The sequence below is a fragment of the Poeciliopsis prolifica genome, unplaced genomic scaffold (genome assembly GCF_027474105.1).
Source record: "Poeciliopsis prolifica strain line A6 unplaced genomic scaffold, Auburn_PproV2 SCAFFOLD028, whole genome shotgun sequence".
Classification (NCBI taxonomy): domain Eukaryota; kingdom Metazoa; phylum Chordata; class Actinopteri; order Cyprinodontiformes; family Poeciliidae; genus Poeciliopsis; species Poeciliopsis prolifica.
This window is the reverse complement of record NW_026562403.1, coordinates 6,936,821-6,958,037: the sequence shown is the minus strand read 5'-3', so window position 1 is coordinate 6,958,037 and position 21,217 is coordinate 6,936,821. Positions and strand designations below refer to the sequence as shown.

The window sequence follows — 21,217 nt, the reverse complement described above, 5'->3', positions numbered from 1 at the left end:
CGCTTTTCGAGTTTTGGAGTGTTTTGGCGGGGTTCGCCGGAAAAACTCGGATGCGCTTTTGATTTAGTAAAGATTACCTTTTAATCAAACAAATCAGATATGGAGCGGTGAGTGCAAGATCTTACTTTTCTGAATTAAATCCAGCAGGAAAAATAAATTCAGGAGAAATGTATAATAAGTTGTTCCTGCTTGGATGAGTCGCTGTTGTTAACCGACAGCCGTTAAATTTAAAGTCAGCTGCCGCGATGTTTGCTGACCGACTTATGAGGTTTATATCCATTTTCGGGGTTTGTTTCAGTAAATCGTATTGTGTTATGAAAAATTTGCGTTAGATTCATTTATTTAAAAAATAAATGGCATTGACCTCTGATTAGTCCGACAAGCTATCTTTATATTCAGATTGTGACAGCTAAGCTAGCAAAACCAGATTGACCATCAGCTGTAATTGGTGGCGACAACTTTTATGTAGTAGCTGTTGATTAGATTAAAGCGTTTGCTTTATTTCTGGATGTTTAAGCGGGAGGAAAAGCCGAGCAGGGGGCCGACCGTCAGACATGCCGATGAGAGTTCAAGACAGCAACAGGATGAGTATGGTGTACACAACACCTCAGAGGTTTGTTTGAAATTAACTTTTGTCTCTCACATATTTGGATATTATTACGCGGTGCATCTTTTCTCGGATTCAGAAATGTAATTAGTTTTTTATGGTTGTTTTTATTGTAACAAACCACACCCACTGAACTAAAGTGCTATTCAAATGCCATCTGCCCACAACACATTCTGCTAAAAAAATGTTTCACAAAGAAGGGCATTGATTTCTTATTGCAGGCGTTGTTGTTCTAACATATTGAGATAATTCTGTAAAACTGAATGAACTGCAACAAAGGACAACAAATGTATTCCAACATTTTGAATGTAGAATGATGTTTCTCAATTTACTGTGTGTATTTGGATCTCGTCGTAGTAAACTGCCTTCCTTTGGAAAGCTCAGCATGTCCAAACCACCATCTGGGACCTCTGAAAGAAGAACCAGCTTTTTTGGTCCCCGGTAAGGGAATGATATTTCTAAAGCCTTGAAAATGACAAAAGCCTTCCAATCGGAATACTAAACACAGCCTGGTTTGTGGTTTTCTTGGTGTAATAGCTTCTGTAAAAAATACCACAGTTTCACAGAGTTTTTGCAAAGATTTACAACAAAACGTAGAACAGATATGCCCATAATTACTCCTAGTCCTTCTAAACTACAGACTGTAACAAAAACAATTTCTGTTTCACTGTTTTCATTAATACACTTGGACAAAAACATGGAATAAACACTGACTAAATTATTAAGTTTTTAAAGTGCTTATTTCAGTCAATCTTGTATATACACTGGTCAAAAAAATAAAGGGAACACTCAAATAACACATCCTAGATCTGAATGAATGAAATAAATATGAAAATAATTTCCACCTGTTGTCTATTCCATTTGCACAACAGCAGGTGATATTGATTGTCAATCAGTGTTGCTTTCTAAGTGGACAGTTTGATTTCACAGAAGTTTGATTTACTTAGAGTTATATTGTGTTGTTTGAGTGATCCCTTTATTTTTTTGAGCAGTATATATATATATATATATATATATATATATATATATATATATATATATATATATATATATATATTGTTGCTCTATACAGAGGAGCACAACTTTAACAACTTGATGTTGACGGGTTAAATAACACTTGTGTTATGCATTTTGGTAATTTTTAATTTTCAAAGAATTACACAAGTTAAATTAAGTGAAGCAAGCACGATTTGTTCCTTAATGCCAAGGAGATGTGTCTTTATTTGATCATTTTTGTGTAATATAAAAAAAAGACAAAAAGTTTTAGTGCTCAAAATGCATCTTAAGATGGACATATCTCAAGATCAGTCCAATTTACCGTAAATGCTTTAACTTAGTGTTTTGTTTTATCACTAATCTTTTGATCACAATGGAAAATATTTTTTTTTATTGTGTATTGATCATTTACTTCAGAACTAGTGGTGCCAGCTTACCGCGTAACAGCACCTTGTTTGGGTTTGGAGGAACTGAGAAGATTAAAGATTCCAGACCGCTGCATGATAAATCCTATGTTCAGCAATGCATCAGGCAGCTACATGAGGTAAGGCCCATACATTTTTCTATGAAAGGTCATCTATAATGATGTGAAGTACTAGTTTGTATAATTTCTGTTAAAGCCATTGCGTTTTCAAGCTTAATTCTCCTCCCAAGCCGTGATGTGGCTTGGGTGCTCGCTTTCAACAAGGACGTTTATCATCTTTTCGGTGCAAAGATATTAAGTATTATGTATGCTTGTTGCATGTGAGAAGAAAAATGCCACTTCTTCTGGATTTTCCCTAATAATATATATTTTTTAAATTTATTTATTTTAGTTCTTGACAGAACAGGGTTACCCAGGAACGTTGTCAGCCAAAACACTGCAGTCACCCTCCACAAAGGAGTTTGTAAAGATGTTCGAGTTCATCTACTGCCAGCTTGATCCAACGTTCGAGATGCCAAACTCTAAAGTTGAAGAGGAGGTTCCAGCTCTGCTCAAAGCCTTAAGGTAAAAGTTTAATCTCCATACTTTTTATGGACATGTGGACTGTACACAGTATTCAGTATACATTATGATTTGAGAAAATATTTGATTTTTTTTTTCTTTTCTTTGATTTAAAGGAGCAAATTAGAATAACTTAGAACAAATTTAATGCCAGATAACTGATGTAGAAAATGTATTAAAAAATATTAACCATGCATCAAGTTTATATTTTTATATTATTTTTAAATGCAAATATTCTTCTTTAGTTGATGTAAAATTACAGATTCTCTCCTGTTCTTCTTGTTTCTACAAAGATATCCGTTTGTTCTCTCCAAGTGCTCCATGTATTCGGTTGGAGCTCCACACACTTGGCCTCAGGCTCTGGGTGCTCTCATGTGGCTCATAGATACTGTCAAGGTGAGAAGATCGGACTGTTTAGGAAGAACCCTGCACCACCTTCATAACTCTTTTATGACACCACCATATGTAATAAAAAAGTACAAGTGTTCAAGGTTTCTAACCACTTGTGTTTCAGATCAACTGGAGTTTGAGTAAGCAGGAGCTTCTGTTGAGTGACTTCTGTGAGGACACTGCCAATATTGAGGAAGGAGCTGAGTATAACAAGGTAATCCAGCTGCCTTAACTTAAACAAAATGAGTTTTACTGAAAAGCAATTGAAACTAATTTGTTTAAAGGATGTACAAAACTGCTTTCTCTGTATGTTAGATTCAGTTTCTTCACCAGAAGCAATTCAATCATCTTTCTTATGTCAAAGTCAATAACTCAATGCACAAATACATTTTGATATTGCAGCTTTTCCTTGACTACATGACTGAAACTTACTCCAAGTTCATGCATGGTGAAGATGTTTTTGAAGATGAGGAGGAGGCGTTTCTCACCAAACTGAGTAAGCATAGCAGTTCCCAGAGCTTCAAATTAGAGTTCAATTCAAAAACACTTGTGTGGAAACAAAAACATGAAGATGCGCGTCTTCCCCCGCAGAACGGCTTTACAACGTTGATGAGGTCCTGCTGGAATCGATGGAGGAGAAACACCGCTTCCTCAGTGAGGAACTGGAGCGTCTAGAGAAAGAGAGTCAGACGGTAAGAAAAACTTGTTGCTCAAAAAAAAGTAAAATGATGTGAAATTATACTCGATAGAAAGATGTTTTTATTTATGTGAAGAAATGTACTGTTTTTGCAATAAAATAAGATTCTGCCTTCACTCTTCATTGTTGTTTGCTGGACTTTACAGTGTTTTTGTCAGTTCAGGTCATTTTTGGTCCATTTTCCCTCCACAGGACCGTCTGATGACAAAGAGGATGGAGAAGGTGAAGCTGCAGGCGGACCTTAAGAAGCTGCAGAGCTATCGAAGCAAACTGGAGTCATTTACAGTCAGCCTGGAGAACAAATTTTCAGAACTCACAGACGAGCTGGAGAACACCGGTAAATAGGAGCAGTAAACTGTTTTTCTCCTGAAAATGTTGGCACTAGAACGGTGCTATGGGAGTATCGTTTTCATTTAATGTAGTGTAATATAATGCCAGGCACTATTCATTTCAATTCTTTATTGATTAAAAAAATTTAATCAAGTCAGATTATCGAGATAGTGCCTGGATATATTGAGAGTTTATACAACATTTAAATATAATCAGATACGTTTTAGGAATCTTTGTTGTGCCTGATGAATTTGAATGCATTATAAAAGTGCAACTGCTAAGAAATCCCCTCTGGTCCGAGGGGTCCTGCCTACATTTACCAGTCTGGTCACACATTTCTGCGGCATGTTTATACTTGATTTAACTTTGATTCAGGTGATAAATTTAGTAAAAACCTTGATCAGAACTGGAGCCACAGACTTTGGCTTTTGAGAAACAGCATACGCATGAAAAGGAGTAGTAGCTCCTTTACTGACTTGATTTAGGAGGGAAATATAGCTGAATATGGAGGCTTCTGAGCCAGGAGTAAAATCTCTAAGATGAAAAATAAACTTCTTGTGACATGAATTGCTCTTTCAATTGCATTATCTAAAAGAAAGTCAGAGACACATTCTAGAAAGACCAATGAAAATGGAGAGAAAACTTTTCCAGTCGCATTAAGGGACTCTGTCTGCCTTTGTGCTTATTGTTCTAATTTGTATCGTTTCAGTCAGCCATTTGGAGACTTTGAAGCATGAGAGGAACGAGCTTCAGAACCTCTTGCAGAACCAAAAGTTTACTCCAGCTGATGTGGAGAGAATCAATAGGGAGAAGAGAGAACTTCAGCAGACCATCGCCAGTCTCAGCAAGTCTCTTGAGGACGCCGAACAACACAAGTGGAACGAGGAAATCGCGCTGGCGAAAGTGAAGGAGACGGTATGTGTATCTAACATTTACTTGTCAGGTTGCATTGAGTGAAAGACATATTTTTCTGACTTAAACTGATGCCTTTCTCTGTATGTTATTTCCTTTAATACCAGCTGGAGCTGAAAGTGGCCGAGTACCACAAGCTGGCCCGGAAGCTGAAACTGATTCCAATGTCTGCAGAAAACGCCTGCGGTCATGATTTTGAGATCAGGACATTTGAATGTGGAACTGGCAGTGGAATTCAGCAAAAAACACAGATCAAGGTAACTTCAGCTAATAATACAGTTTCTGTATAACTGAAGTTAATGAAAAGTTTGATCAAGACATCTTTTAATTTAGAATTAAATATGGATTCTAAAACACAGCAACTTTTTTGTGTTTTTTTTTTGTGCTGTGTTGTAGATGCTTCTGAGGAAGCTGATTGCTGATGTGGAGGAAGAAAACAGCCGATTGTCAAACTTGAAACTCAGCCTGGAAGAGTCTTGTGAACAAGTAACAATATAAATATTTTTTATTTGGTGCTGAAATGTTGCACGCTCATCTTTTCTGAATTTTTACTACTGGTATTTTTGTCTTTTAGCTCAGTTCTAACATTGTGGATAAGTCCAACGACCTAAAGCAGATCAGAGAGCAGATCCGTAAGCTGGATGAACAGCTGGACACTGATATGCAGGTACGCTTATTTTTATATGAAGAAGAAACATTTGTCCTATATATGCAGTGCCTTACGATAAGGTATGCTTCTTGTAGAACTTGGCCCGAGAGGAGCAGGATTGGGCAGCAGAAATGGCGTCTGCAGACGACCACCTCAAGCTTCTCAAGAAGAAAGTTAATGACGGTTACGACGAGGCCGTGCAAGAGTTGAAGGCAGCACAACAGCAGTAAGTAGTATCTGTTAATTCGTCTACAACACGCACAATGCTCACCATATTCACCATTACTCCTGGTAAAGATATGTTTAAAAGCCTGAAAATTAATTAAACTTTTATTTCAGTAGCATAATCTAAGATCTGGAAGCTTTTCAATAATAATCGATTAATTTCTGTTTTCCTCATTAAGAAGAAAAAGTCAACTGAGACCTATTTCTTCTAGCTACCGTTTGTCCACTACATTGGTTGAAGACCCGTAATTATGTTGAACAAGACAGTGAGCTTACTGTTGGAGAACTGCAGTGGTTTCTGTTTTTAATTCCTGCCCACTTCAGATGTATTTGCATAACTTTATGTTATTGTAACATAATTCAAAATTTTTTTAAAGGAATGGAGACCAATGAGCTCTGGAAAGATGGCTCTTGAAAAAATGTTGAACTTATACACAAAATATACTCAGGAACCCAGACTTTACAACTTCCCTGGTGTTTTGTTGTCATGTATATTTCTGTTTTTTGTTTTCATAAACTGATAAATTCACTTACCCAACACATCAGGTGAAGTCTTGTTCCTTATGTGATATCATTGGACTGCTAAAATTTCCAAATTCAAGTGTGACTTTTTCTGTTTTTAATGTCTGTTTAAAAGTCCGACTGAAGCAACAAATCAATACAGATATGTTGTTGTAGTTTTCTCTTTGAGTTTTTCTGTCTTCTCTTCTTAGATACCTCCTGGTGCAACAGGAGACGAATGAAGAGAGGAGAACCGTAGCCAATAACCTGGCTTCTGTGTTTGCAACAGCTGCAACCCACCTGACCATAACTGAGGTAACATTCCTACTATTGTTTCCTCAGAAATCAGTTTGTGTCCACATGGAAAAGGTCTACTGTCTACATACTTTACTACGACAGTTGAACCTGCAGATAAGTGTTTTTACACGCAAGTGTTGTTTGCAAGCAAGCCAAGGTGGAAGCTAGACCTCTGCAGGCATCTCATGTACAGAGTGTTGTCCAGGTAAACTGAATGCTACATTCTGCTGCAGATTTCCTCTTCATCACTCAAACTTGCAGACAGGATTAATGTCTTTTTCAGAATCATCAAAGATTTACCTAATGATTGAATGAAATACATACTATAAAAATACTCATCTCTTAACCATGTCAAACAAACAGTTCTTTAGAAACAGTTTTAATTTCGTCATTATTATTAGACAGTATTTCTATAAATGTGATATTATATTGTTAATGACTACTATAAGGAAAGTAAGTAATTTTGAGGAGAGGAATATGTGTTGGCAGCTGGGTTGGAGATTGGAATAAATGTATTTCAATTTTTGGGTACATTATTTTTATTTCTTAGAATGTGGTTCTTCTCAAGAAGCTGCCTTTAGCTTTCTATTCTCAAAAAAGCTAAAGGATTTTCAAAGGATGTAGAGTAATATATTATTCCTATGCTTTGATCTCCTACAGAAGTGTCTGGAGGATTTCCACAGCAGAGTCCATCGAAACTGCTCCAAGGCCATAGAAGAAGACGAGGCAGCGGTTCAAAAGCTGCGGGAGCTTTTAAAGAGCTTCCAGTCTGAGGCAAACTGTTTTTAAAGACAGATAGGATTTACCTGCTTTTGTTTGTAAGAAAAAAAAAAGCATTCCCACCCAACAAATGTTTCATGTTTGTCACAGTGTTCACTTTTAGTTTTCTTGTTATGTATAACTTTGTTGTTAATGTTCAAATGTTTTTGCTCCAGTTTTCATATGTCAGTTTATAATTTTGAGTATTTGTATATAAAAGAAGAAAAAAGGTCATTTTTTTCACTTTGTCCATTAAAAAGTATGAACAGGAAAATGTTTTGGAGACTAGAATAATTTGCGTGAAGTATAATAAAAATAATTAAAGATATTGAAGTGCCTATTCTGTCTCTTTTTCTCAGTTTTCTTTGATTTTTGTTAGTTCATAGATGCATTTTTCTGCATTAAACCTCTAGATGGCAGCACAGATTTACAGACTGCAAAAACTTCCACAGCATTCTATCAATAGACAGATATACACTCTGGAACATTGACAGCAGTAAGTAGTGATAGGAAAAAACACAAACATGGGACAGCAATGACTTAGCTGCATGTTTTTTCCAACTTAATAAAATTATAAGGCACAAAGAGGGTAAGAAGTCTGCAAAGAACAAAAATATTGCATTTTAACACTTCTATGAATGACTAGATTCTGCATATCTCATTGTGTTTAAATAAGTGGTGAATTATAATAATGATTCAATTAATTTATTTGGCATTAGACTGATTAACCTGCTGGGTGGTTTCACAGATTCAAACAACCGACCAAGTAGGAATCTAATATTGGGTGCAGAACAATATACACACGTCTCAGTATTTCAAGTGGCGTCTGACTCTAAACCCTTCCCATCATGCCTGTGGGGTAACATATAGGCCTTTTTTCCTCAGGGAACCTCTGAAAAGTGTCGACACTGTAAGCGTGGGAGAAATGTTTTGGCAGATGTGATGGGAAGAGATGAAGTGACTGTGAGAGGCTCCATGGAGTTGGGGGTGGGAATGAAAATGTGATGGATAACTTCCACCACTAGCAGAAACACACACCCTGGACTGTGTGTGTTAGCTTTGGGTACTGGACACGAGAGGAGCATTCTTGCCCTGGGAATTAATAGATGAAAGTCGGTGCCATTGTATCACAGCTACAGGACTTCATCCAGCCAAGCAGAGCAGAGAGTGTTTATCTGATAACTGAAGGGCAGGTGGCACCTATAACCAACATTTCAAATGACAGCCTGTATGGACAAATGTTTATCACAAGTTATAGAAATACTTTGTTATGTTATAAGGTTTAACCCAATATGTTCAATATAACCCAACTCTTGTTAGTACTGTGTGCTCGTCGTTGCTGTTGTGTTTTGAAAGGAGAGAAGAGGTTGGATGGAAAGCATGGATCTGAAAACATAAAGCAGAAACCAAAAGCATGCATTATGGATTAATCCTATCTAGAACAATCTGTTTTCCAGTATGGAAGGAGATGACACAGAGGGAATGGGTGCACTTTCTTCCTTTCTTTCTCACAGCTCTCTATCAAAACACCACTGTGAAACTTTTGGCCCACTCTCTGAATGGCTCTGGCATTTTGAATTCTGCTCCAGCCACTAATTGTCTCCAGATTCAGCAGACAAAACAACCTTTGCCTTAGCTGTGTGCCAAACACATAGAGAAGTGGTGCAGCCACTGTAATGAGAGTCTGACTCAAAACCTAATGCTGTCTGTCGTCAGCGTTGTAGTGTCTAACGGGAATAAACATACAAAGATTAAACCAATTTGGCGCCTTATTTGTGTGCCAAAAATTGTTGTGTGTACAGCATCAGCTAAATGTTTGAGACAGTTTGTGTCTCAAGACATTTTTTATTGTCTTATAAACGGTAGAAAAAGTATTTTAAATTATTTATTTTGTTTTCATTTCTTCATGTCACCAAAAACTGACATTTTTAGACAGGTGTGTTTAAATGTATGGCTAACATTATATGTTTCTTAGTGGAATTTGTGTCCATTCCATTCATTCAGCTTAGTTCATCTCAGATTAAAAAAAAGTTTTATTAATCAATTATGGAAATAATATGCTATGTTTTTGCTCTTGTGAGTGTGCATGGTATTGTTTACATGTGTAAGAAATAAAAACACATAGCTTCTTGTACAACAACAAGGACAGATTATCTGCAGCTGGTAATGACGCATTGAAGAATAATTTTAATTCATCTCAAGCCTTTAATGGGCTGTAATAGCAGCAGATCATGTTATTGGTCTCACTGCTCCATGAAAGTATGTTTGTGAGGCGTTTGTATCCCTTTGATGGCTGCATGCAATATTTACCTTAAAGCGGCTTCCAGTGTGATTTGACTGCCTGTTGACAGTTTGTTTAGTGTGGGGTTCTCAGTGTGAAAGACCATAACCAGGATATCTTTTGTTCTGTAAAAGATTACCGTAAGTGAGTGACTGCTTTGAGATTTTTCCATTTCATCTTATTCATAAGAGGTAATGCTGTTTCTTTTGTTGTAAGAATTCAGAACGGCCCATAAATATTGTAAATCAAGAATATTCTTGAAGTGATGCTCAGGTGCAGCTGAGCAACGAGAAGGAAAAGCAAGACAGCTGTTTTTAGTTGTGGTTTGCTGATATCAACAGACTCCTTTAAACATAAATAATCATTTGATGCTTCTCCAACAATGTTCAAGTTTTATTCTCTTCGTTTGTCTTATGAATCTTTTCATACCCTTGCTAATCACAAAGGCATGCTCCGTACCTTTGAGGTTGGTGAAGGGCAAATACGTCACAGAGAAGAATGTCTTGTTTCCTATCCAAATGTTGTTAGTTTAAAGACACGCCACTTCACTGAGATACAGACTTTTTCTACCACATGGCATAACTTAAGTGACTCGGAGGACAAATAAACAAGCTGTGCTCTGCTTATCCATGTTTAGTGAAACATGTTCGCTCTGTGTGCCCAGGTTCATTCCTTAACTTTTCAAAACAGGTACAGATTCTGGGTTACTTTTTGTGTCAAAGTTAAATGATGTGTGTTAGTGACAGGTAGAGCAAGTGGGCAGGAGATATCAGATTTCTGCCAGTTTGTCTCACTTTGTTAGACGTATACAGGGGTTATTATGGCACTACAAGAGGTCATGAGAAGGTCATTTTAGAGGATGGCAGGTCATAGAGAGGTACTGAAGGGGCTCTGAGTCAGAAGTTTGAACTAGTGGCTCCCTGTGATTCATTTTCTGCTCTGGTGGGATCCATTTCAGAGTTCATTCGCCTCAGAAGGGAAACAGATGTCTGTCATGAAACAACAGGCTTTTAAATGATTGAGAGGAATTTATGGAATCTTACACACAAGGCATATATTTAGCAATGAGTTCTGACTGAAGTGTTTTGGGCTGATAATATAGCATGGTCATCAAATATACTGTTCCTTCATCAGACAGAGTATTAACTTTATATGCCAGGAAGTGATGATCCAGACCTCTAATTGCATCCATCTTCATAAATTGCAATGCATAAAATAAGATTCCAAGGAAGTCGTTGATAAAGCGCAGCATAAGCTTGTGTTTTTTTAAGACCTCTCTGATACGAATTAATAAATAATTGCATAAACTTAAGGTTCAGACTTTTAGTGTCTAATATTCTGAACTAATTAAATGTGTAGCTTAAAAGTTTGGATAAAGATGCTAATAGTGTGGCAAAAACATGAAGCAATTGTTGAAGAAGTGAAAGGTTCCTCACTCTAACTCTGGAGCAGATAAAGACAAAAAAAAAAAAAAAAAACATCCCACAAGTATATTGTGGATTTTCACAAACAAACATGGATGCCATTCACAGCAGTGAAGAATTTATTCCTCAGAAAAGTTGCAACAGGGATGTTAAAATGTGTGTCTGCAGAGCGGGGGAGATGAGGATGAGGATGGAAGGTTGATGAAGATGCAGGAGGGATAAAATGCAGAATGTGAAAAGAATAAATGTAGGTCGGCTGAAAAATATGACTGGTAGATCTGGTTTGCCTCCTGGGGTCTTAAGCCCACACAACTCAGTAATGTGTTTAGAAAAGATTAGTGCAGTTCCACTCGGTACCTTAGCAGAAGTACTTCAGTTTACAAAAAAGTTTACACAATGAGGAGACTGAAGACTGGCCTATTGAGAATGCATGCAATGTGTATTTTCTCACATTCCTGACCTTGACAATCCCAGAATGACAGCTGCTGTATGTGAGGTGCAAATGTCAAGTTCACATTATCTGTCTATATTCTCTTACAGAAGAAGCAAATAAATAATGATCTGTGTAACAAGAAAATACCAAAATACACAGATAAAATGTTCGTAAAAGCAATTTTACAGGGAAACTGCTTTTGTAAGTACAGGGACAAAATCTTACAAGGAAAATCTTCACATTTTGATTTAAACTCTGGGGATTAAAGATTATTAAGATTAAAAATACACCTTTAATTATACAAAGGACAAACTGTAGAGGTTAAGAGGTCAAGATGAATTAAGCTATTGCGTCTTTCATGCATCTGTATATTTAAATCTATATTAATGTGCTTGCTCGTTTAGATAAACACACACACACACACACACACACACACACACACACACACACACACACACACACACACACACACACACAGTGATGCAGCACAGGTGTGAAGCAGTAGTCCAGAGCTGGAAAGCATTTTCTCAAGTTTCACATTAATATTTTAACCGTCTCTCAGCTCTCACACAACAACATGCAGGTGATTCTTTTCATTTACTGCAACAAAGTGGGTCAAAAATATTATCAGTACATTCAGAATTAATGATTAAATCACATCAGAAAAAAAATCAAGCAGTCACAGGTTACTTTAATTATGAAAAAAAAAAAACAGAAGCTCCTTTTCTTTTGATCCTTCTCAGCTGTATTTCACTACTGTGACGATACTTTCAGTTCGGCAAAATTTAAAATCCGTGCAAAATTCAAAACATTCTTTCGGGAAGGTTTTTTTTTTTTTTTTTTCCGCTCAATGCACCAGATGCTGAAAGGTAATGCAGAGTATTCCCTGCTTTCTCTCACATAAACTGACAGAATCTGTGCATATTCCATGTGAGTGGAAGATGAAAAATACTACTTTTTGTAATATTTACAGGGGCCTCAATAAGGAACTAATTGCTATCATAACCCATAATAATTGACTATTAAACTGACAATATGAAACAAATGATTTGTTGAAACTTTATTTTACTTTATTTTTACCAGCTTGAAAATCTAAAAACAAACACAAAGGAGTTGACACATTTTCCATGTGAGTGGAATATGCACAGGGGCTTTACTGACAGGTGGAGGATCTGCAGCTGATGGTCCAGGCTGGAGGTTTGGTGATAGCACCAGTTGATGATCAGTGCAACAGCCTCACTTTAATCCCCCTGGCCTCTGCAGAGACAGCACTACAGGGTGTTTTTGTGGCAGTGAACTCTGTCAGGGGGCCAATCCTTTGTTTGTAGGAACAAAATGCTTTCATGATGTAAGAATTCTTGATTGTAAGATGTCACATCTTTGAGCTCTTTTGTTAAAACAAGAAAGAGGTGAGATTGATTTTTGTCTTGTAATGTCATCTTATGTCTTTTCTAGGCTACTTTTTTTATTTATTTTTTTCAACTCTTTGAGGATTATATTGACATCATATAGCTTAAGTAATACTGCCAGACACTGTGTTTCAGTGGTGCCACAAAAAGCCTCTTTGTAGACACATGAAGAAACATGTTGAAACATTCGGTTATCATGCGAGTCTCAACTCAGCTTGTTCATATGGACTTTTTTTTTCCTGTTATGATGAATGACTTCTCATTGCTAATAAAAGTGTGGCACTTTTTCTGTTTTTCTTCTATACAGTACTGTGAAAATGTTATTGTTTCATATTTTAGCTCTTTTATTTTCTGTCTTAAGGGTGATTTTATTTTTGTTAAAAAAAAACTATTCAAACCAACATGGCACATGTGAAGAAGTGATGCTCCCTTGAAGCTGCGGAGTAGTTGCATGACAGCGACTGTCTTCAGTCACAATGAGACTTTCTCATCACTGTTGGAGGCATTTCTGTCCCATTCTTTAAAAATAGTTTCATTCAGCCATATCAGGTTTGGTTTTCATTCATGAACAATTTCATAAAGTTCATATCACAGCATCTAAAATAGAATTAACAATGAACTTTCACCAGGTTACTCTTGAATTTATGTGTTTCTTTTTCTGTGTGTTTGAGCCCTTCAGGGGTGGATTTAAGTGAACAGCCATTCGTCACAAACGAATGGCTGGGCCAGATTTGTCACTCTCTTCAACACTATATTTTACCAAAAAAAATAATAATTATAAAGGTTTGGTAAACTTGAAACTAATCTTTGTGTAATTTTTGATTAACAGTGGTTTTGGCCTTTGATAGCTCTAATGGATATAATTTTTTTCCAGTCATTTTCCTTTTGTGAGATCATAGATATTGATCTTAAGTGAAAAAAAAATGAGGCCATTAGGTGAAGGACCCACATAGAGAACGAAGGCAGAGTGCAGCCAGCACATTCTGACTTGGCAATAGCAACTAAACTTGACAAACATGAACTTGAAAAGACCAACCAAGACAGCTGACGAAGATGACAGATGGTCAAAGAGTAAACAAGCCAAGAGACATATAGAACAAAGGAGGTAATGAGTGCATGTGAGACAGGTGTGCTGATTAGTAGTCATGATCAGGTGAGATAGGAAAGGAGAACAACACATCCGTCCATCCATTTTCTATACCTACTTATTCCTCGCAGGTGTTTCCTATCTCCACTAAATGAGGAAAAGGGTGTAACACAGATGATTATGTACAAACATACTGTGACCTGAGGGCTGTTTAGATTAGCCATTCAACTGAACATGCATGTTTCTTTGTGTGTAGTACGGCTGGATGACATAGTATTTTTCAGGAGAGAAAAACAAAACAAAAAACAAAAAGCATCAACAGGAAAAGCATCCAAAGTACTTCAGGCTTGGATTCAAGCCTTGGACCCCTACAGCATAAACAGTTTTCACAAAATAAGAAGTCAAACAGATTTTAGAAAATTAGTTCAAAAACAAAACGTACTGACAACAAACCTATCTACAGTGTGACATTTTCAAAAAGGTTCAGCAATGCAAAAGCATCCCTCTAAATAATGTCAACGACATTGTAGTAGCCTTATTAAAATTTATAAAAAAATTCTGGAGACGAATTAATCTGAGAAGGTACTTTTTGTAATATTTACAGGGGCCTCAATAAGGAACTAATTGCTATCATAACCCATAATAATTGACTATTAAACTGACAATATGAAACAAATGATTTGTTGAAACTTTATTTTACTTTATTTTTACCAGCTTGAAAATCTAAAAACAAACACAAAGGAGTTGAACATGCACAAGAGACTTAGATCTTTTTAAAACAACAAAGTGTGAACTAATCCAGTTCTCTCAGTATTTAGCACCTGTCTGGAACATCATCCCTTCAGTGTCAAACAGAGAAACTCTAGCCTTCATTACAAGCTCCTCTGTCGCCATGAACAAAGGGACAGAAGACTCATCTGAAACTGACACTACGCGTTGACTGGCTCTCATGGTTTCCTGGAGCAATAGGTGACAGTATTGTGATTTATCCTTTCAGTATTGGGCCCAGTAGCAGCCGAAACTTGGAATTAAGTTTTATTTCATTCATAGTTCTGCTGTGAACTCTAGTTCTGCTTACAAAAAGCTATTTCTCTACAGTAAATCCTTTGCACCAAAGATTTTAGAAAAAACAACTTGTAAGCAAGTTACATTTAGATTGTGACAGTGTTGCTTTGTTGGTACTCCCTCTGAAAACATAGTACCTCAGCTCTGTATTTTTATTGATGTTTTTTATAGACTTGTTCTTTATATTAAGTTTAATTCAAAAATACAACATTAATCCTAAATGGAAATTAGATGTTATAGGAATTATAATTATAATAATCTGAAGAAACCTCTGGCTGAAACCACTGTTGTTGAAATAATATGTTGTAAAGAAGATGATGCTAAGAAAACAACATTATTATTACTGCATAATAATAATAATGATGATAATAATAATAATAATAATAATAATAATAATAATAATAATAATAATAATAATAATAATAATAATAATAATAATAAATATACCATATTATGCTATTTTGTAGTTATGTGAAAGGAATAATATGAAATGATATTCATGTATGATTGTAATAGGCTTTTCCATTAAGCCTCTACCATAACTGTGTTTCTGAATTGTCTAGCTAATATCAACATCCAGATGTCTTAAACTTTCTCAGTTAAAACTGGGTGAAAGTGCTATTCTGGTTTTGACAGAATCGTTGGCTTTCTAGACAATACAATAAGATTGTCTCCTGAAACTGAAACGTTAGTTGACATTTTGGACGGATAGTTGACAAAAAGACACATTGAGTGAATTGACTCCAGCTATTTTTGTCTAACAAGCACATCCTCTGTTAACCTTCCTGCAGTAAGAAGCTGTAATTTATGAATGCTTGAAAAATCTCAATTTCTGTTTATCTGCTTAAGCCAACATTCTGTTTCTCATTTACAGGTGGCCCAAAAGACAGCTTTCCAAAATCCCATTTCACTATTCTATCACCCTCCCTCTTCCTTCTGTCTTATCTATAAAATCATAAACAATCAGACTCCCACTTTTAACTTCTTCCACTCTTCTTCCAGGTCTTCTAATCAAGTCCTGTTGTTTCTCGCTCCTAACTAAAAACATAACTGTAAAAACATAAAAACATATGAATTTGCTGCCGGAGGCCTGGATGCACCGGCCTTCTGAGTCTTTTAAATCAGACATGAAGATCCACCTTGTTTCAAAGTGTTTTGTGTTATTAGGACTCTATTTTTAGCTTAATTCTGTGGTTGTTATATTTTTAAATGTTATACTCTCTTGTTTTTGTTGTACTTCTCTGTATTTTGTTATATGTCCACATCTAGCCAAAGATTATAGAAGCATAAGTCATATTCATGCTCATCACAGTTCTAAAACATTGCAAAGATGTTGCAGAGGGATGGCATGTGGACATCTGCACTCTTTGCTCCACACACAAATGTGCATGTTTTTAAGATTTGACTGTTTAAACCTTGATACAATGTGGTAAATAAAATCAAAATGCATTGGTACTGAAATGAACACAAAATTAGTCTGAACCAGAATTTTTGGTGTCTTGTAAAGAAAACAACTAAGTTGTTGAATGAGGTAGTGTTGACTCAAAGCTATGGAGACTGCAGACGGAAATGTGAGAGAGCAAAAGCAGATCAAGTACCACACATTATTGAAGTCAGAGACAGCTCCAGTTCCAACATTGTTGTCTTCATTGTCATCTCTGGATGTTTGCCACATTTTCACTGACTTCAAATTTTCCCTCCTTTCTTCTCCAACTTCAGTTCTTTACTTTGCTACTATTTGAAATTGAAGTGCAACTCTGTTTACAAGAAGAACATTTCCTTGCAAAGATTGCCTTTACAAGGAAAGTCAATCTTTCTCTACATAAAACTGGTTTTAGATACAAGAATAAATCATTTAATGTTTCAGTCATCCAGTTTGAAAATATCTGAAAAATGGATAATCCACTTTACCAAAAATTAAGATAAATGATCAAATAATGTAAATATAATCAAAATGCCCTCTGCAAAGGATTAAATTTTTTTTTCAATTGTATAAGTTCTTCTTAAGTACACTAAACTGGTAATTTAGTGTACTTAAATGCTTCCTAAAGAACTGCTGTAATTTCTACATGGTGTTGGCAGAAAATCTGAAGACAAAAGCAGCAAAAGCGCAGGACAGGAAAAACTTGTGATTGTTCATTTTTTCATCCGTTCTCTGAAAATAGCATCTTGGACACACATTCTACAGTGGGGGCCATTACGAATGTATTTTTTCCACATCTAATAAGTGAAAAAAACAAACAAACAAAAAAACTCTTGATTTGATTAGTTTCATTTGGGAAAATGAATGGCAGCAAGAAACAAAACATAAGGAAAACAACAACAAAAAAAAACTTTTTCTGTTACTGCAAATGAAATGTTTCGAGTTTGCTTCACAAACTGCTGAGACTTTTACCGGAGACATGCGGTTTGGTCAGGTTTGACTAAACTTTTTTAAGCAAACACTTTATTTGGGTTTGTCCTATCAGAGAGAAAGAAAATATTAAACAGCACAGGAGTAGGAGTAGTTTTAGCAAACCGTACATTTGAATGCAACGAAGCATCGCTACTCTAACTTGAACATAATTTCTTGATGCTTTACCCACTTTAAGTAACTTTACTGAATGTAGAACAGGCATGAAATAAAAAATGTACGGGACACAAACATGTCGTCTAGTTTATGTAAAAGCACGATTTCTGGAGTGTAAACAAGCTTTGTTGTTTTAATGATAATTTCTTTCTGCTTAATCTGTTGAAGCAACTGGGAATAATTTACCCTGTTCTACAGTAAATATTAGTTTAATAAGTTTAACATTGAAAAATGCTTATTTTGAAAAGTGTTTATTCCGCTTAATATGCCGTTTTGTAACTCAGATGCAATCTTACTTATTTCTACATTTTTTAAAGTTCAGATTCAAGCAATGGTAGACCCATGCTTTTCTTTTAATAAGACTGATGTGTGAGACCATTTTTTTTTGTTTTGAAACAACAATTTACAGACCCCTATTCAACAAAATTCAGACTTCTTTGTTTCAATAAAACATTGTGTCTTTACTTTATTGCTTAACATGTAAAAGTAAATAAAAAAAAACATTTCTGTGTTGTTTTAAAGTGATAATTTTACTTCCTATTTATGTACATCAGACTGATATGCAGATGATGTAAAGTGTAAAGCTGCATCCAAGACCTTGCAGGACATGTACAACAAACCTTAAACATGATCTCTGAATGCTTTAACTTTTATCAAGGTCTGAAATTCCTTCACAGCAATAAATAACATTTATTCCTCTATAAAAGTGTAATAAATATCAATAAGTTAAAACAGTTTTCATTTCATAAATTACATTTCATATCTGACTGACATATTCCATAGGGTATAATTGCAAGGCAGTTCTTTCTTTGATAAATATTAAAAACTGTAAGGAGAAATAAAGTAGAAATGAATCATTAAAAAAAAAAAAACACTTGAAGTCTGGAAGTTTGCAGGAATTCCTTCATAACCACACTGCAGAACAGTTTTCACATTAAAGAGTAAAGAAAAACACCACTAAACACCTTGTTTTGAATGAAACAAATTCAGTCACCTTGATTCTTCTACACACAGCCACATTTCCTGGCCGAGTGTTTCCTCACAGTGTGGTAAATAAGGTTGTCATCCAGAAATGACAGGTCATCGTCAAACGCGATTGGCCGACAGCAGGCCTGCAGGGGCGTGTCTTTGACGGGGAGCTTCCTCTTGTTGACCAGGTTGAAGAGGATTTTGTCATAGTTGGTTTCTGACTTTCTGCAGGGTCCAGAGCAGTACCTGAATATCATCTCCTCACTGGAGCTGTAGCCCAGGCCCAGGTCTGTCACGTTCAGGTGAATCTGTCTGAGCACGCAGCCCTGAGCTCGTCCACCGCCTCCTCGTCTTCCACTCTTCCTGCTCATTTCTTCTCCTTTAGTTCCTCTTCTCCTCTCTTTGTCCTTTGTCAACCTTGCTCCCTTATTTCTCTCCCTTCTGTGTCGAGTCCTGATCCAGTTTTCGCTGAGGTGAGAAGAAAAGGAGGTGGAGGTGTATGAAGGCTTTGCAGAGGAGCGACGGACTCTGCTGACCACTATTTTGATAAAGTCCATAACATTTTTATTACTCTGGATAAGCTCCTCCATGTTGTCTGAAACAGATAACCAAAAATGTCAGAATCACCAACATGACTTATGCTTCACAGAACTTGTCCCTAGTTAGTTATTAAAACTATATGTTGTGTTTTTCTGCTATTTTTTGTTTGTTTTATTCAGCCGCTGAATTAAACTCCAAGAGATTCATTTACTTTATAAATGGAATCTATTCATGACTATCGGCAAGACAGCTTTGAATTGAAATGTGCTGTCGTGAAAATATGTCAGCCATACATGGCAATCCAACCAGGAAAAGACTATTGTTATTATTCTTTATTTCATTTTATGGTTTTGCATCTTTCATTTCATTTGCTTTCATTTAAATTTTTCCAATGGGTTCTTGTGTTCACAGTAGACTTGGCTGCTTTATCATTCTCATTTTTGCCTTTTAGTCCCATCAGTGTCCTTCAGTGGTTGCCAGATCGTCTGTCCACTCCCTGCTGTTTAGCCTCCCAGGATTCCCTCTTGTTACCACCCACGCTTCCCCACACTCTTTTTACTTTTTCTGTTTCTTGTGCTGCCTAAGCTTGTTGATTTTACAGTTTGGGATGTTCTTCAAAACAACTAGCCATGATACGTCATTTGAGTAAGAGCCTGATATAGAGTCAATGCTGTGGTGACCTAAAGAATGTTTCTGGTTCCCGTCTGTATGAAACTTTCTTTACGCACTTCTCATGTTTTCCTGTAAATGCTAAGGTTTTCTCTGGGGTCTTCAGTTTCCTCATGCAATCTGAAACATGCAACTGGTGATTCTAGGAATATATTTGAAACTGAGTGTTTGTGTTTATGGCATTGACTCTGTCTTGACCCTTTGATGGATTAGGGGATTGACCCTGCTGTGATTGTTTGGAGAGGCTATGAAGCATATAGAGTAACTATGTATTTTAGGGATTGAATTGACCAAAACACATTAAAATCTAAACATAATAAAACATAAAAGGTTCCTCTGAACATCTGCTACATGTACAATGCTGTGGGCTCTACAAGCCCACAGACATAACACTCTTTTTTGTTCGTTTCCCAAATCTTTGAGATCACACGTCTTCAGTGGGCAATATGTGAGTATAATGGAAAAATGAGATTCAAGAATACAAATTAAAGTGATTACTTCATTTAAAATGTTTTGGTCAAAAGGATATTTGAATGGCTTTTAAAAGTGGGTAGATTTTTAATGATCAAAGACTTAAAAACATTAAATAAGCCTCTTTTAAATAGAACTGCAAAAAGGAAGCCTTAAGAGTCTGGACTTGATCCAAGATCCCATTCCTTTCAGCGAGCCTTTTAACCTGCTGACCTACACCAATATGGTCCACAGTCTACTGCAGGGAATGTTTTCCTCTTGCAGACTTCAAACTTCAAAAATGTCAGCTAATTTATCACTTCAATTCATCCATTTGTTAAACAGAGCTACATTTTTTAATCAATTCTCAGTGCAAAAGGAGCAGCAAATTTTGTCATAATTACAGTTAATGTTGTTTAATATTGAACAAATAAGTTTTTTTTAATGTATTTCTAACCTGAGATTTTTTAACAAGATAACAATTCAGGACATTAATGTCAAAAATGAACCCACAAAGCATAAAAACAGGTTAATCCTGTTGTTTGTTGGAATACACCTGATAGGAATTAAATTTAGTGCACAAACACATTTCAAATAATACTTAGTAAAGTGTAAATGGTTATGACTCTAAAGTTGCAGCATAAATAATTACTTCAAATGTTTTTAATACCCCACTTATAACGCAGATGCTCATGATTGAAGCGACACTTAGAATTATGAACGCTGATCGAATTTAATAGTTGTACAAAAACAAAGCGTTTTTGTACAACTTTGAGCTCTTACATCTGTCTCCTGTGTCCAGGTCGCCTGCTGTCTCTGCAGGGCGCATGTCCGGGGAGGGAAGGGACAGACGGATCTGAACCGGCGGAGCCTCCAGGGGACCTTCCGGCTGCTGTCCGGTTCGGAGCAGCGAGCTGGGCCTCACTGCACCGAGCAGAATCAAACAAGTGGTCAGGCTATCCCATAACTTCAT

General features: G+C 36.3%; 2 protein-coding genes across 2 annotated transcripts; one reads left to right on the top strand and one right to left on the bottom strand.

The window, feature by feature from the left end:
• ndc80 (NDC80 kinetochore complex component) lies at window positions 1-7,645 on the top strand. Its single transcript, XM_055048759.1, has 17 exons — window positions 1-107; window positions 518-613; window positions 965-1,048; window positions 2,021-2,147; window positions 2,419-2,591; window positions 2,882-2,984; window positions 3,103-3,192; window positions 3,381-3,474; window positions 3,570-3,670; window positions 3,868-4,012; window positions 4,715-4,920; window positions 5,025-5,174; window positions 5,314-5,403; window positions 5,492-5,584; window positions 5,662-5,792; window positions 6,505-6,607; window positions 7,250-7,645. The coding sequence occupies exons 1-17, from the start codon at window positions 100-102 to the stop codon at window positions 7,376-7,378; spliced, it is 1,923 nt and encodes a 640-aa protein (XP_054904734.1). The 5' UTR covers window positions 1-99; the 3' UTR covers window positions 7,379-7,645.
• Window positions 7,646-18,504: 10,859 nt separating this feature from the next.
• On the bottom strand, window positions 18,505-21,217 carry LOC129372125 (glial cell line-derived neurotrophic factor-like). Its single transcript, XM_055049176.1, has 2 exons — window positions 21,028-21,217; window positions 18,505-19,180 (listed from the first exon to the last, which is right to left on the bottom strand). Exons 1-2 carry the CDS (start codon window positions 21,215-21,217, stop codon window positions 18,621-18,623), a joined length of 750 nt encoding a protein of 249 aa, XP_054905151.1. The 3' UTR covers window positions 18,505-18,620.